Below are 12454 nucleotides of genomic sequence, written 5' to 3'. Positions count from 1 at the left end.
ACTTGCTGGATCCTAGATATATGTCTTGGCTTCTTTAACACCTGATCCCCAGCTACTCCCTGGACAACCGGATACTCCCTGAATGTCCAGATACTTCCCACACCCAGGAGATGCTCCCAACACCAGATATCTCCAGAGCGCCAGCTTCTCCCCAAACCCTAGGTAGTTTCTCAGCCACTCTCGGGGCTCCCATCCAGCCCCTAAGCCCCCAGGGCTTCCTGAGCTCCCAGCGATTTCCTCTTTCTCACCGAGGCCAGGTCACCTGGGGGCCGTGAGGGGATGGGCTCCGCAGAGCAGGCATGAGGGAGGGAAGACGGCTGAGGCATGAAGGGGCAGTTCTTAGAGACCCTCCGGTGACCCGCACACGCACCCCTCCCCAGGCGTCCTGCGTGGTGGATGTTGTGGACAGCAGTGGGTGGACGGCCCTGCATCATGCAGGTGGGTGTCCCCCAGCTTCGCCCTCACCACAACCCAGGGGGTGCCGGGCTTGGGATGCTTCCACCCGGGGCTCACCACTAATACCCGGCAACCCTTTGCTCCACAGACAGTGACCCCATTGCACAGGCAAAGGTGACTGAGGCTCGCCCACAAGAAAGTGGGGGAGACCCAGGCTGTCTGACTCCTAGTCAGCACAGCCTAATATCAGCCAGGCCTGGGCGAACCCCGTGGTGGCGGTGGGGGGCGGGGGGGCGGGGGGTGACCAGAGTGCAACTTCCTTTGACAAAATCCTGGGGTGTGGAGGGAGGGGTGGTCTCAACAAGGCCAGAGATCCGAGCGCCCTTGGTAACCATTAAATCTGGATTCCTTCCGGAGGGGCGGGGAAGGGTCCCACCTGCGGGAGCCAGATCCCAGCCCAACACCTGCCCACATCGCCCGTGAGACTAGGAAGTGACTTTCCCTAATGATTTAAGGAGCTGCTGACCCTTTGGGAACACAGAGTACTTTTGTGTGTGCTTTGGGGTTTCGGTGGCCGGGGAGGTGCCGCCACCTAGTGATGGTAACGCCCTGGGTCGCACTGCGGAGGCTCACTAGGTGTTTTTTTGTTCAGTAAAGATTGATTGAGTTCCCGCTTGGTGTGTCAGGCTCTAAGCATTGGGGTTCCACCAGAAAACAAAATGCCGTACCCCCCCCCCCCGGCGCACAGCACGTAACCAGATCGCGCTCATTGGCTTTGCCAGCGGACCCCCCTTCTTCCCGGGTCACCACATTCACACCGCCTCCCACTTGCTTGACTTTCCCAAGCGCTTCCCCACTTCACGGCTCTTGCCTCCAAGAAACCTCTACGCTCCTCCTTTCACCTTCAAAACCCAGAACCCAGCCCCAACCCCAGTCCCAGCTGACCCGTGATCCCCAACAGTAAACGTTCATATTTGCCACATGAGGTTGGCTGCACGACAGGTGCCCAGAGCCAGTTAAATCAAAGAGATGAAATACGTAAAAATCCGTCAAAAGTTCTACCTTAAGAGGGAGCCGTGGCGGAATGTGGAGAGAGCGAGGGAACAGCGGGTTTGCTCTGTCTCTGACCCTACTGGCTGGACCTCAGTTTCCTCATCTGTCAAATGGGACTCATACCTTTGCCTGCCCACCCAGGAAAGGCGGGAACTTCTCATGAAACCAGGGCTAAGGATCACACCAGCCAGAAGGCCCCCCCCAGAAAATGCCTAAACCTTGTCCTACCTACCCTCCCTCTTTTTCCAGCTGCGGGCGGCTGCATCTCCTGCTCAGAAATGCTTTGCTCCTTCAAGGCACAACTGAATCCCCGAGATCGGGTGAGCCTCTGGAATCTTTTTGGGCAAGAGAATGTATTTGAGGTACGCTGTCACCAAGTGGCAACATCCCAGGCACCTTTCTAAAAGGGGCGAAAAGGTCTGGAGTGAAGGTCAGGGTCACTCGTAGAGGCTTCCCTATCTACCAAAGTCAGCCTCTCACGTTTTTGTCTCCCCCTCCCCCTCATTCCCACCAGTCAGGCACAACGCCCCTTATCATAGCAGCGCAGATGTGTCACACAGATTTGTGCCGCCTCCTCCTGCAGCAGGGGGCCGCTGCAAATGACCAGGACCTGCAGGGCAGGTGAGTATCTCCCCTCCCTCCCAGTCCATCCATTGTACACTGTGTGACCTTGGGCAAGTCTCTGAACTTCTGTGGGTGGCGGGGTTCTGGTTGACCTTTTCCCCCCACCACCCCCTGCCCACCCTGACCTGGCCTGGGTAACTGAGGAGGGCTTGGGGGCTGGGGGGGTGTTAAAGAATGTCCTCACATCCTTAGCGGCCCCTTCCCCTGGTAGGACGGCCCTGATGATGGCCTGTGAGGGCGCCAGCCCTGAAACGGTGGAGGTGCTGCTGCAGGGCGGGGCCCAGCCGGGCATCACCGACGCCCTGGGCCAGGACGCCGCTCACTACGGAGCCCTGGCAGGAGACAAGCTCATCCTGCACCTCCTGCAGGAAGCTGCGCAGCGCCCCTCACCACTCAGTGGTATGCAAGCCCTGCACCCCAAAGCAGTTTCAAGCATCCCCCCCACCTGTGTCTGGTCTAAGCAATGTCTGGTCACCCCCTTTCTCTGATCTAGAGAGTTTCAAGGTATCCCTGTTTGCTGCTTTCCAGGGTGTGTGTGTGGCGGGGGGGATTCATGTGTCCCCTGATGCTACTCAGATCAGTGTCAAGGAGCCCCTGAGCTTCTAGAATGATCGAGGCATCCACTCTGTTTTCCTGGGTTATCCTTATGCTTGGATCTTTCCTAAGAATTGGCGCCCCCCCCGCCCAGTCCCATCCTGGAGGTGCCACTGTCCTTCCCCTTCGGAGGGTTCCAAGGCCCCTCAGGTTAGCTTCTGCAAAAATAGTTGAGTCTTACTTTAAAACTCCTGATACTTGGGGAATTGGGAGCTCTCCCCAGCCGTAGGTCCCCTCCCTAAGAGCCCTTCCTAGGGCTGGGAATGGAGTCCCCAAACCACAGTGCCTGACCCTGCTTCTCTCCCTTCCCTGCCCTCCTAGAGGATGACTCAGGCGAGGCATCATCTCAGGTACGGATCTCAAAGCAGTGAATGAGTCCCCTCCCCCTGCACACACTGCCTCCCCCACCCCACCGCCACCTCCCCCGCCCTGCCTTGCCCCACACTTTATGGGAAGAGGACGAGATGGACTTCCATCCCAGGGTTGTGACCTAGGAAGATGTATTTGGGATGAATGCTACCTCCAGGGTATGCTGCCACCAAGTGACAGCAGCACCCACAGTGTAGGAGCCCTCGGGACTGGGTGAGAACACTGCAGTGGGGGGCAAATCGTGGGGCTGAGTTGGGTGAGGGCTGGTGTAGGTCAGGGAAGGCAGGTCTGCCCCCCACCCCGTCTCTCTCTCCCCCCACCCCGCCCCCAGCCCTATGGCATCTCAGCTCCACAGGGAAAGTGAACCTGTAGACAATCCAGTCCTAGTACCAAGTGCCGAGTACAGAGAGGGGCAGAGAGTAAAGCACTAGATCTGGAACTCTCAGGAAGTATGGCCCCCCCTTTATGTGGCTAAGCAATGGCCAGGGAGAGGCAGGGACTTGCCCAGGGTCGCACAGGAAGTGAGGGCAGAGTTGGGGCTGATGACAATGGGGCTGCACCCCGGAGTTGCCATGTGCCCCCCTCCCCTCAGAACTCTGTGTCCAGCCATGAGAAGCGAGGGGCTCCCAAGAAGCGGAAGGCACCTCAGCCCCCTGCCAGCATCCCCGTGCCGGTGAGAGACGCCCTGGCCCCTAGGAGGGGGGATGAGGGAGGGGAGACGGGGGTCGGGGGAGCTCTGACTCAGGTGCGGCAGCGGACAGCCCCTGGGCCTCATGTGAAGGTGGTGGGTCCCCGGGGCGGCGGGGGGGCCAGGATGATCGAGACGCCTATGAGGAGATCGTGCGGCTGCGACAGGAGAGGGGCCGCCTGCTGCAGAAGATCCGGGGCCTGGAGCAGCACCAGGAACGGAGGAAGCAGGAGGTGAGGGGCCGCAGGGACACAGGCCTGGGCGGGGAAGACCCCCCCTTACCTCTCCTCGCTCCCTCCTGCCTGTCTCCACCCTTGCTCACTCCCCTCCAGCCACACGGGCCTCCTTGCTGGCCCTCCAGTGTTCTGGGCCTCGTCCTGCCCCAGGGCCTTTGCGTGTGCTGTGCCCCTTGCTTGGAACGCTCCCCCTCCAGAAGTTTCTGTGGCTCCTTCCTCCTTTTCCTATGGGTCTTTGCTCAGAGAAGACATCTCCCCTGGTCCAACTTATTTAAAATTGTGACAGTCCCACTCACTTCCCAATTCCCTTCATTTTTATCCAAAGCATGTAACTGCTATTGTGGCCATGCCACGTATTTGATTCACGTTTGCCCGTTTGACTGCCAGCGAGCCCAGGGAGAGGCGTGGTTGACCGCGACTGGCTCACGGTTAGATGCTCGATAGTTATCAGAGGAAGGGATACGTGAGCCGACGAGTGAAGGACTTAGTGGCCCAAAACAGGGTCCGACACTTAATAAATGTTGGTCATGAGTCGGGGGGTGGAGCCGTGCTGGGTGCCCAGTGGGTGCTCGGCATATGCCCACGGTGGGGCCCGAGGGCTACTCGGGAGGTGGAGTGGGGAGGCCCCCAACCCAGATTCCAGCCCTGTCCCCCATTCTTCCCATCAGCTGCCAGAGGCCGAGGCCAGCTCCCTCCACAGCCTGGAGAGACAGGTAGGTGGCAGGTGCGGAGAGAGCCAGCGCCCTGCCGCCCCGTGTTACCCCCCACCCAGGGGCTGGCCGAGCCCCCACTGCCACCCACCCTTGCAGGTGCAGGAGCTGCAGCAGCTGCTGGCTGAGAAGCAGGAGGAGAAGGAGAGCCTGGGACGGGAGGTGGAGAGTCTGCAGAGCCGCCTGTCGCTGCTGGAGGTGGGCGTGCCCCCCACACACACACCGTCACAGACGGCACGCTCACGCGCGTGGTCTCACCTATAAAACTGGCAGCCACCCCCGGCGTCCATGAACGTGGACTCACAGGCACATGCTGGAGATACTGGCGCACGCGCGACAGACACTTCTCCATCACACGCAGACGACACACCCACAAATGCACGCACGCACGCAGATCTACCCCCAGATACATGATCACACAGACACAGGCATGTGCGTAACCGGGCTCACGCACACAAACCCACACGAGTACGTGAATACGGTTGCAGTCATCACATGTACACACACCAGCCTAAAACACAAGCACAGGGTCACGCGTCGTCAAGGGAACTCACACCAGGAAGCAGGGGCCGTGCCACATGCCCACACACCCCAGACCCACAAACCCTGAGCCACACAGATGTTCTGTGCCGGGTACTCACATGTGGACACCCCAGTGCAGAATCTGGGACACGTCCTTGTGAGGACACAGCTCTGCGCCCCTCTCTCCATCCCATACGCACAGGCCGCACGTACAACCCCAGGCATCGGGTACGGGTTACACATTTGTGTGGCTGCTGGGCTGTTCTCTGTCCTTCCTGGGGAGCCCAGTGCAGCCCCATGGCCCGCGGTGAACACTGGGGGGCCAGACATGGCCAGTCTGATGCTCCCGGGGGGTGATGGAGACACGCAAACTCCCCTGTTCTCTCTGGATTCCTTGGGGGGCAGTCTTGGGGGTGGGAAGAGGGTCAGACCCGAACTGGACCCTGTCCCCCGTACCCTCCAGAATGAGAGGGAGAACACCAGCTATGATGTGGCCACTCTGCAGGATGAAGAGGGTGAACTGTCTGACTTTCCAGGTGAGCCCCCACCCCTGTCCCCCCTCCACGTACCCCTGTCCACCTTGTCCCTGGGGCCCCCTGGGAAATGGAGCCTTGACTCACAGGCATGGAGAGAATTTGAAGCTGGCAGGGACGTCGACCCCCACCCATTATTCATTCCACGTGCCTGCCTTGGAGGCCCCGACCCCCTGCTCCGGACCCCCAGCCCCCACCCCCTGTGGCCGAGGACCCTTGGGGCTGACTCTGTGTGCCCACCAGGGGCCGAGGCTCTGCTCTGCAAACGGCTAAGCCCCTCAGCCCAGGAGCTCTTGGCCTCGCTGCAGGAGCAGGTGGCTGCGCTCACCAGACAAAACCAGGAGCTGATGGAGAAGGTCCAGGTGGGGACACTGAGGCCCAGGAGGGTGGGGTCGGGACAGATCTGAGGACCCGAGGGATGGTTCCCCCCGGGGAGGTCAGGGTGGGCACATGGCTGAGTCTGTGGGCAGGGCAGGCCCTCATGGCCACAAGCTCCCGCCAGCTCCCTACTACCTCCCAGATCCTGGAGAGCTTTGAGAAGGATGAGATGGAGGTGAATGGGTCAGCCGAGGTCATCCCTCTGGCGCTCTATGACTCTCTCCGGGCTGAGTTTGACCAGCTCCGCAGGCAGCATGCCGAGGCCCTGCGGGCACTGGAGCAACTGGAGGCCCGGGGGGCCCCTGGAGCAGAGGAGGCAGCCGCTGGGGAGGGCCGGGGCACGGGACTCAAGACCACCAGGAATGGGCCGATGGAGATGGAGCTTGATGGCCTCACGGCTGCGGGATCCAAAGTTCACGGAGCTGAGACCACAGAGGAGGAGGCTGCAGGAGGTGACACTGTGCAGACAGCATCTGTGGAGGCCGAGGCCACGGAAACAAAATCCACGGGGGCCGAGGCCACAGAAACGAAATCCATGGGAGCCGAGGCCACAGAAACAAAACCCATGGACCCTGAAGCCACAGAAACAAAATCCACGGGGGCCGAGGCCACAGAAACTGAGGCTCTGGAAGAGGGAGGAAATCCAGAAACGAAGGCCACAGGAGCAGAGGCCACAAAGCCCAAAGCAGAGGAACCAGAAGTGAAGGCCAACGGCGTGGGTGCTGGGGAGGCCAAGCCTACGGACCCAGAGACCGCGCCCGTGGAGGCCGCCCCAGGCCCAGCCCTCTACCCTGGAGCCGCGGAGGCCTCAGAACAGCTGCAGGCAGAGCTGGAGACCAGGATTCGCGCCTTGGAGGAGGCGCTCCGGCAGCGGGAGCGGGAGGCGGCCGCCGAGCTGGAGGCAGCGCACGGCAAGTGCCAGGCCGCAGAGGCCGAGGCCGGCCGGCTCCGGGAGCGGGTGCGCGAGGCCGAGGGCGGCGGCGCCGCGGGGGGCAGCGGCGGGGACGTGGTCCAGCTGCGAGCCGCCCTGGAGCAGGCCCGGGAGGACCTCCGAGTCCGGGACGCGCGCCTCCGGGAGCTGGAGGCGGCCTCGGCCTGGCTGGACGAGGCCCGGGCTGGCCGGCTACTGGCCGAGGAGGAGGCCCGGGGCCTGCGGGCGGAGCTGGCCCGACGGGACGAGGTGCGGCTGGAGCAGAGCCGGGAGCTGGAGGCGCTCCGGGGGCAGCTGGCCACTGCCACGGCCACCGGGGAGCAGCAGCGGGCAGCGGCGGCCCAGCTGGGCCAGGCCCGGGATGCGGCCGAGGCCCGAGCCGCCGAGCTGGCCGCGGCCTGCGAGGAGGCCCGGCGGGGCCTGGCGGAGCTGCGCGAGGCTTCCGAGGCCCTGCGCCAGTCGGCGGTGCCGGCGTCCGAGCATCACCGGCTGCAGGAGGAGGCCCTGGAGCTGCGGGGCCGGGCGGCCAGCCTGGAGCAGGAGGTGGTGGCCACCGGCAAGGAGGCCGCCCGGCTGCGGGCCGAGCTGGAGCGGGAGCGTGTGGGGAGCGTGGCCCGCTTGGAGCACGAGCGCGTGGTGGGCGCGTTGCAGGCAGACGTGGCCCGGCTGGAGGGGCAGCTGGAGGACCTGGGACGACGGCACGAGAAGACCAGCGCCGAGGTCTTCCAGGTGAGCGTGGCCGGGCCCCCCCAGCATAGCCGGTGGCCACTGGGGATCTGACCTGCAGCCGGGGTGTGGGGGGGTGTCCAACCCCGGGGGTCCCAATCCTGTAGACACCTGACCCTGTTAGCCTTTCTAGCTGGATGGCTGACCTCGAAGCCGTTCTGATCTCTCAGACGTTTCAACTTGCGTTATCCTTTTAAAAACCTCTGGCCATTTTGACCCTGTCATTTTTCTGCTGGTTGGCACTTTTTGTGGTTCCTTTAATGAGACCTCCGTGCACCCCAGGGTCACACTGTTGCTTTGTTCCACAGCCGAGCTCATGCTTCGGCTCTCACTGTGCATATGGTGTGAGGGAGGGATCAATGGCCGCTCAGTGTTTTGTAGGCAGTGAGCTGCCCTGATGCTGTCACCTCGTGTCCATCTTCTCCACTGCTCTGAAATCTCCCTGTGGTTCGTCCAGCTGGCTGTTTTGAGGCTGTGGTTTTGCCTTTTGAGCATGTTTGATGTTTCAGCCCAAAAGTAGGGAGGACGTCATGCCCAGAGATTTTTTTAATCTAATATTTTGAACCCAAAATATTTTAGATTTTGATGCTGAGTTCACTTTTTTTAAGGTCAGGGTATATAGATATATATATTTTTTGTCCCTGGCGGTAGACTTTTGATTCTGTCTCTTATCTTAAAAAACAAACAGGGATGCCTGGGAGGCTCAGTGATTGAGCATCTGCTTTTGGCCCAGGGCTTGACCCTGGGGTCCCAGGATCGAGTCCCACATCGGGCTCCCTGCATGGAGCCTGCTTCTCCCTTTGCCTGTGTCTCTGCCTCTGTCTGTGTGTCTCTCATGAATAAATAAATGCAATCTTTAAAAAACAAGCAAACAAAAAACCTAAAACTAGCAGGTGTTATAACAAAATATGGGAATAAGGAGCCACGTCCATTAGTTGTTATCAGGAAAACATCTTTCTCTCCACACCTCTGTTTACTCAGCCCTGTGACAGAGATGATAATACTACTGAATCCTCATATGAAAATTCAGTGGTTTAACCTATATAAATTAGAACAGTCGTAGTGTAAGAGATCAATAAATGGCAGCCAGAATTATTATTTTTCCAAGACAATGCTCTGTTAGAACCAGTAAAACCCATGATCTAAAAAAAAAAAAAAAACAACCCATGATCTACTTAGTAGAGTCCACAGTCCAACCAAAGGATGTCTGTTTTCATCTTTATTCCCTGAGATTTATCTGCTTCATGACCATGTGTTGTGGGGAGGGGGTAAAGTTTGCAAGTCTGATTGGCTTTATCAGTCAGTGTAGTTGATTTTTCTTATTTTGATTGTTAAAGTGTAGCCAGTCCATACTGAGTGGAACACCTACTTTTTACCCTTGTTCCCCTGGAACTATTATTTCTATAAAGGCCAAAGTTTACCTTGGGGACTCCCCGCAAGTCCCCACCCCAGGGTCAGTTTTTGCAAGCTAACATTCTCTGATCTTGATATTTTTGTGAAAATGTAGTCATCAACTCCCAGACATTTGTTTGCTTTCCACCCAAATTCTTCTGGTTTTCTTTCCTCTTGTAAGAAAAGCTGTAAGCCTTTACAACAGGGACAGAGAAGGGAAGGTGGGTGTGAGAACAATGCGACGCCTTGAATGTTGTACTTCTCATACGCCCGGTGCTGTTCTTAGCCCATGCCATGCATTTGTCTATTTTCTCTTCATTATTGTACTGTGAAGTGGGGGCTGTCATTACCCTTATTTTACATGTGAGGAAACAGACACAGAGAGGTTAAGTCAGCTGTCTGAGGCCACACAGCTGGCACGTCACAAGTGTCTGGTGGAGTCATTAGAATGTTCATGCTGTCTGGGAAGAACCCAGAACTCCCCCGAGGTCAAAACGGGCTTGAATGGGCTCAGGCTAGAATAGAAAGGTTGGAAGATGCTGGGTTCCAGGCGCCTGGCGTCCTCATGTCCTCAGGGTCACACATGGGCTCGGGCTGCAGGTCCAGAGGGAGGCGTTGTTCATGAAGAGTGAGCGGCACGCGGCTGAGGCCCAGCTGGCCACAGCAGAGCAACAGCTGCGGGGACTCCGTACTGAGGCCGAGCGGGCACGCCAGGCCCAGAGCCGCGCCCAGGAGGCCCTGGACATGGCCAAGGAGAAGGACAAGAAGGTGTGTCCCGCTTTCCTGTGCTCAATTGGGGGGGGGGTTCCCACCCATCAGAGGTTGTGGGAAATCCAAGAGTGTCCCAGATGAAAGAGTCTTGGGAGATCGGCCCATCTTCTCGATGGGAGACTGAGACACAGAGAAGGAAGAGGACAACGCGGACACACGGGCTACTGTTCTAACCACGAATGAGAACCACAGTGCCGTTTATTGAGCACTTACTGCATGCTAGGCCCTGTGCTATGTATTGGACACATTTGGTTCTCACATCAAGTTCCCATAAGATCGGTGCTCTCATTGCCCCCATTTGAAGAAACGAGGCACAGAGGTGATGCCGCTTGCTCGAGGTTGCACAGCCTTGCAGGGGTTCAGCCGGCGTTTGGACCTAGGCTCCCGGGTTCTGGTGTTTGGTGACGATGACGGTTGACAGCAGCCCACGGTTATGGAGTTGGGTGGTTTTCACACACTATCACTTTTAATTTCCCTCTAACCCTGAAAGCCAGAAGGCATTCTGATTCCTGTTTTCTAGATGAGCAAGCTGAGAGGCAGAGTGAGTGGCTCAGAGTGACACGTTATATCACTCACCCGTTGGACAGTGGACGTGAGTCCCGGAGCCGCAGGGGCGTTAGCATAAAGTCACCCAGCCCTAGCTTACTGTGTGGTCTTAGACAAGGCACTCGACCTCTCTGAGCGCATTACTGCCTCTGTAAAATGAAAATAAAACTCTAGTCGAGATTATGGCTTATTTGTTGCAGGATCTCTCCCCCCTGGGCACTAGCGACACTCGGGTCAGGTCGTTCTCTGTGGGGGGAGCCGTGCCGGACACTGCAGGGGGCTGAGCGACATCCCTGGCCCGACCCCCTCAAAGCCAGGAGCGCCCCCAGTGTGACCAGCACAGATGTCCCCGGACACTGTCTGGGGTTCCCTGGGGGCGAGACGGCCCCTGGTTGAGAACCTCTGATCTGTAGTATAATAATAATACAGCTCGGCGTTCATTGAGCGCCTGCTGTTTGCCAGGCACAGTTTAGATTTAACCTCTGCTCCGAATCACAGTAAGCTACCAAGGTGAGAACTGTGATTCTCCTTCCTTTACAGATAAGGAAACTGAGGCTCAGAGGGGTTAAGTCGTCTTCCCGAGATCTCCTTCAAGAAAGGGGTAGGGAGGGACCCAGACCCAGGGCTGCCCGACCCAGCCCCACCAGGCCAGGCTGCTTTGGGCCTCCTGTTCTGTCAGCCTCCACTTTCCAGAGTCCGCAAGCGCGGCTGTGACAGGATCGGCAACCTTCTGGAAAAAGCCAGAGTCCGTGTTTTCGGCTCTGCTGTGTCGATGAATGGGCGTGGCCCTGCGCCAATGAAACTCGATGTACGAGCACAGCAATGTGAATTTGATTTGGTTTTCATACGTCATGAAATATCATTTTTCTTTTGACATTTCCACGCACAACCCCCCACCCCCACCCTGACCATTTTAAAAACGCGGAGGCCGCTCTCTTAGCTCGCGGGCCAAGCCCGGCCTGCAGGTGGGAGTGGGTTGGCCTCTAGGACGTGACATTCCCCTACCAGCCTCCTCCCGACATGCTGGAGACGTCCCAAGCCTCCCAGCCCCAGGTCCCAGGCTCAGGGTGACCGGAGGCCCCCCCCTCCTTTGCCCCTCCCCACCAGATCACAGAGCTCTCCAAGGAAGTCTTCAGTCTTAAGGAGGCATTGAAGGACCAGCCAGCGGCCCCAGGCCCCCCCGAAGTAGAGACCCTCCGTGGCCAGGTCAAAGCCCTGCAGGAGCAGCTGAAGGTGAGGACACAGGGCAGGGGACCCCAGGAGAGCCGCGGGCAGAAGGATGACAGTATTTTAGCTGCTGTCACGCGGGTGCAGGGGCTCTGGGTGTAAAGGGGGCTTTGGGGTGTGTTGGGGGGGCTGCTTTTCTGAGTGCCCGTCCCCCATACCCGCAGCAGGCTGCCAGGGACCACAGTGCCGTGGTGGCTTTGTATAGGAGCCACCTCCTGTATGCCATCCAGGTGAGTGCGCCCGGCCGCCAGCACCCTGGGCCTGTTTTCTCCTCCGACCAGGGGGGCAGGTTCAGAGCCCTCAGGGGTGGGGAGCAGGGAACAAGGGATATAGGGGAACGGAGGCAGGAGGGCCCAGGCTCTCTCTCTGCTTCCCCCACCCCAGGGTCAGATGGATGAAGATGTGCAGCGGATTCTGAGCCAGATCCTCCAGATGCAGAGACTCCAAGCTCAGGGCCGCTGAGCATCCGAGCACTGACCCCCCGGCCCCCAGGCTCCGCGAGGGGGTCCAGGGTCACCCTCTGACCTACTAAGCTTGGACAGCGGCCTGGGCCCTCTGGGCTGTTCTTAGCTGCGTCCACTGCCCCACTTGTGCCCCGCATGCCCTGGCGGTGCCCCTGCCCCACCCGAGGATCTGTGAATCCCCTCCCCCACTTCCTGTTGGTCCCATAGCCAGGCGGCACCCCGGCCCCCAGGAACCCCAGGAATAAAAGCTCTCGGAGCAGAAGATGAAAGTGTATGGCCTGATCGCTGCAGGGA

At 59.1% G+C, this 12454-nt stretch overlaps 1 protein-coding gene across 20 annotated transcripts in view; it reads left to right on the top strand.

Annotated features, from left to right (window-relative positions):
- The window catches only part of ANKRD24 (ankyrin repeat domain 24), a 24772-nt gene extending 12343 nt beyond the window's left edge, over positions 1-12429 (top strand). For 10 of the 20 annotated variants that reach the window (XM_049097533.1, XM_025456984.3, XM_049097535.1 and 7 more), the window contains 16 exons: positions 381-438; positions 1699-1811; positions 1964-2070; positions 2285-2472; positions 2989-3017; positions 3629-3709; positions 3850-3957; positions 4629-4673; positions 4770-4868; positions 5656-5728; positions 5969-6087; positions 6246-7763; positions 9753-9920; positions 11577-11702; positions 11861-11926; positions 12081-12429. In XM_049097533.1, coding sequence (XP_048953490.1) covers positions 381-438; positions 1699-1811; positions 1964-2070; positions 2285-2472; positions 2989-3017; positions 3629-3709; positions 3850-3957; positions 4629-4673; positions 4770-4868; positions 5656-5728; positions 5969-6087; positions 6246-7763; positions 9753-9920; positions 11577-11702; positions 11861-11926; positions 12081-12158 — 2976 coding nt within the window. In that variant the 3' untranslated portion in view covers positions 12159-12429. Of the gene's footprint in view, positions 1-380; positions 439-1698; positions 1812-1963; positions 2071-2284; positions 2473-2988; positions 3018-3628; positions 3710-3849; positions 3958-4628; positions 4674-4769; positions 4869-5655; positions 5729-5968; positions 6088-6245; positions 7764-9727; positions 9921-11009; positions 11278-11576; positions 11703-11860; positions 11927-12080 lie in introns of those variants that run through there. The other 10 variants (XM_035702938.2, XM_035702935.2, XM_049097541.1 and 7 more) reach the window with 8 other exon arrangements.
- Positions 12430-12454: the final 25 nt, after the last annotated feature.

The sequence above is a fragment of the Canis lupus genome, chromosome 20, assembly GCF_003254725.2.
Source record: "Canis lupus dingo isolate Sandy chromosome 20, ASM325472v2, whole genome shotgun sequence".
Classification (NCBI taxonomy): Eukaryota; Metazoa; Chordata; class Mammalia; order Carnivora; family Canidae; genus Canis; species Canis lupus.
Note: the sequence above shows the minus strand (reverse complement) of the source record. Positions and strands in the feature narration are given on the sequence as shown.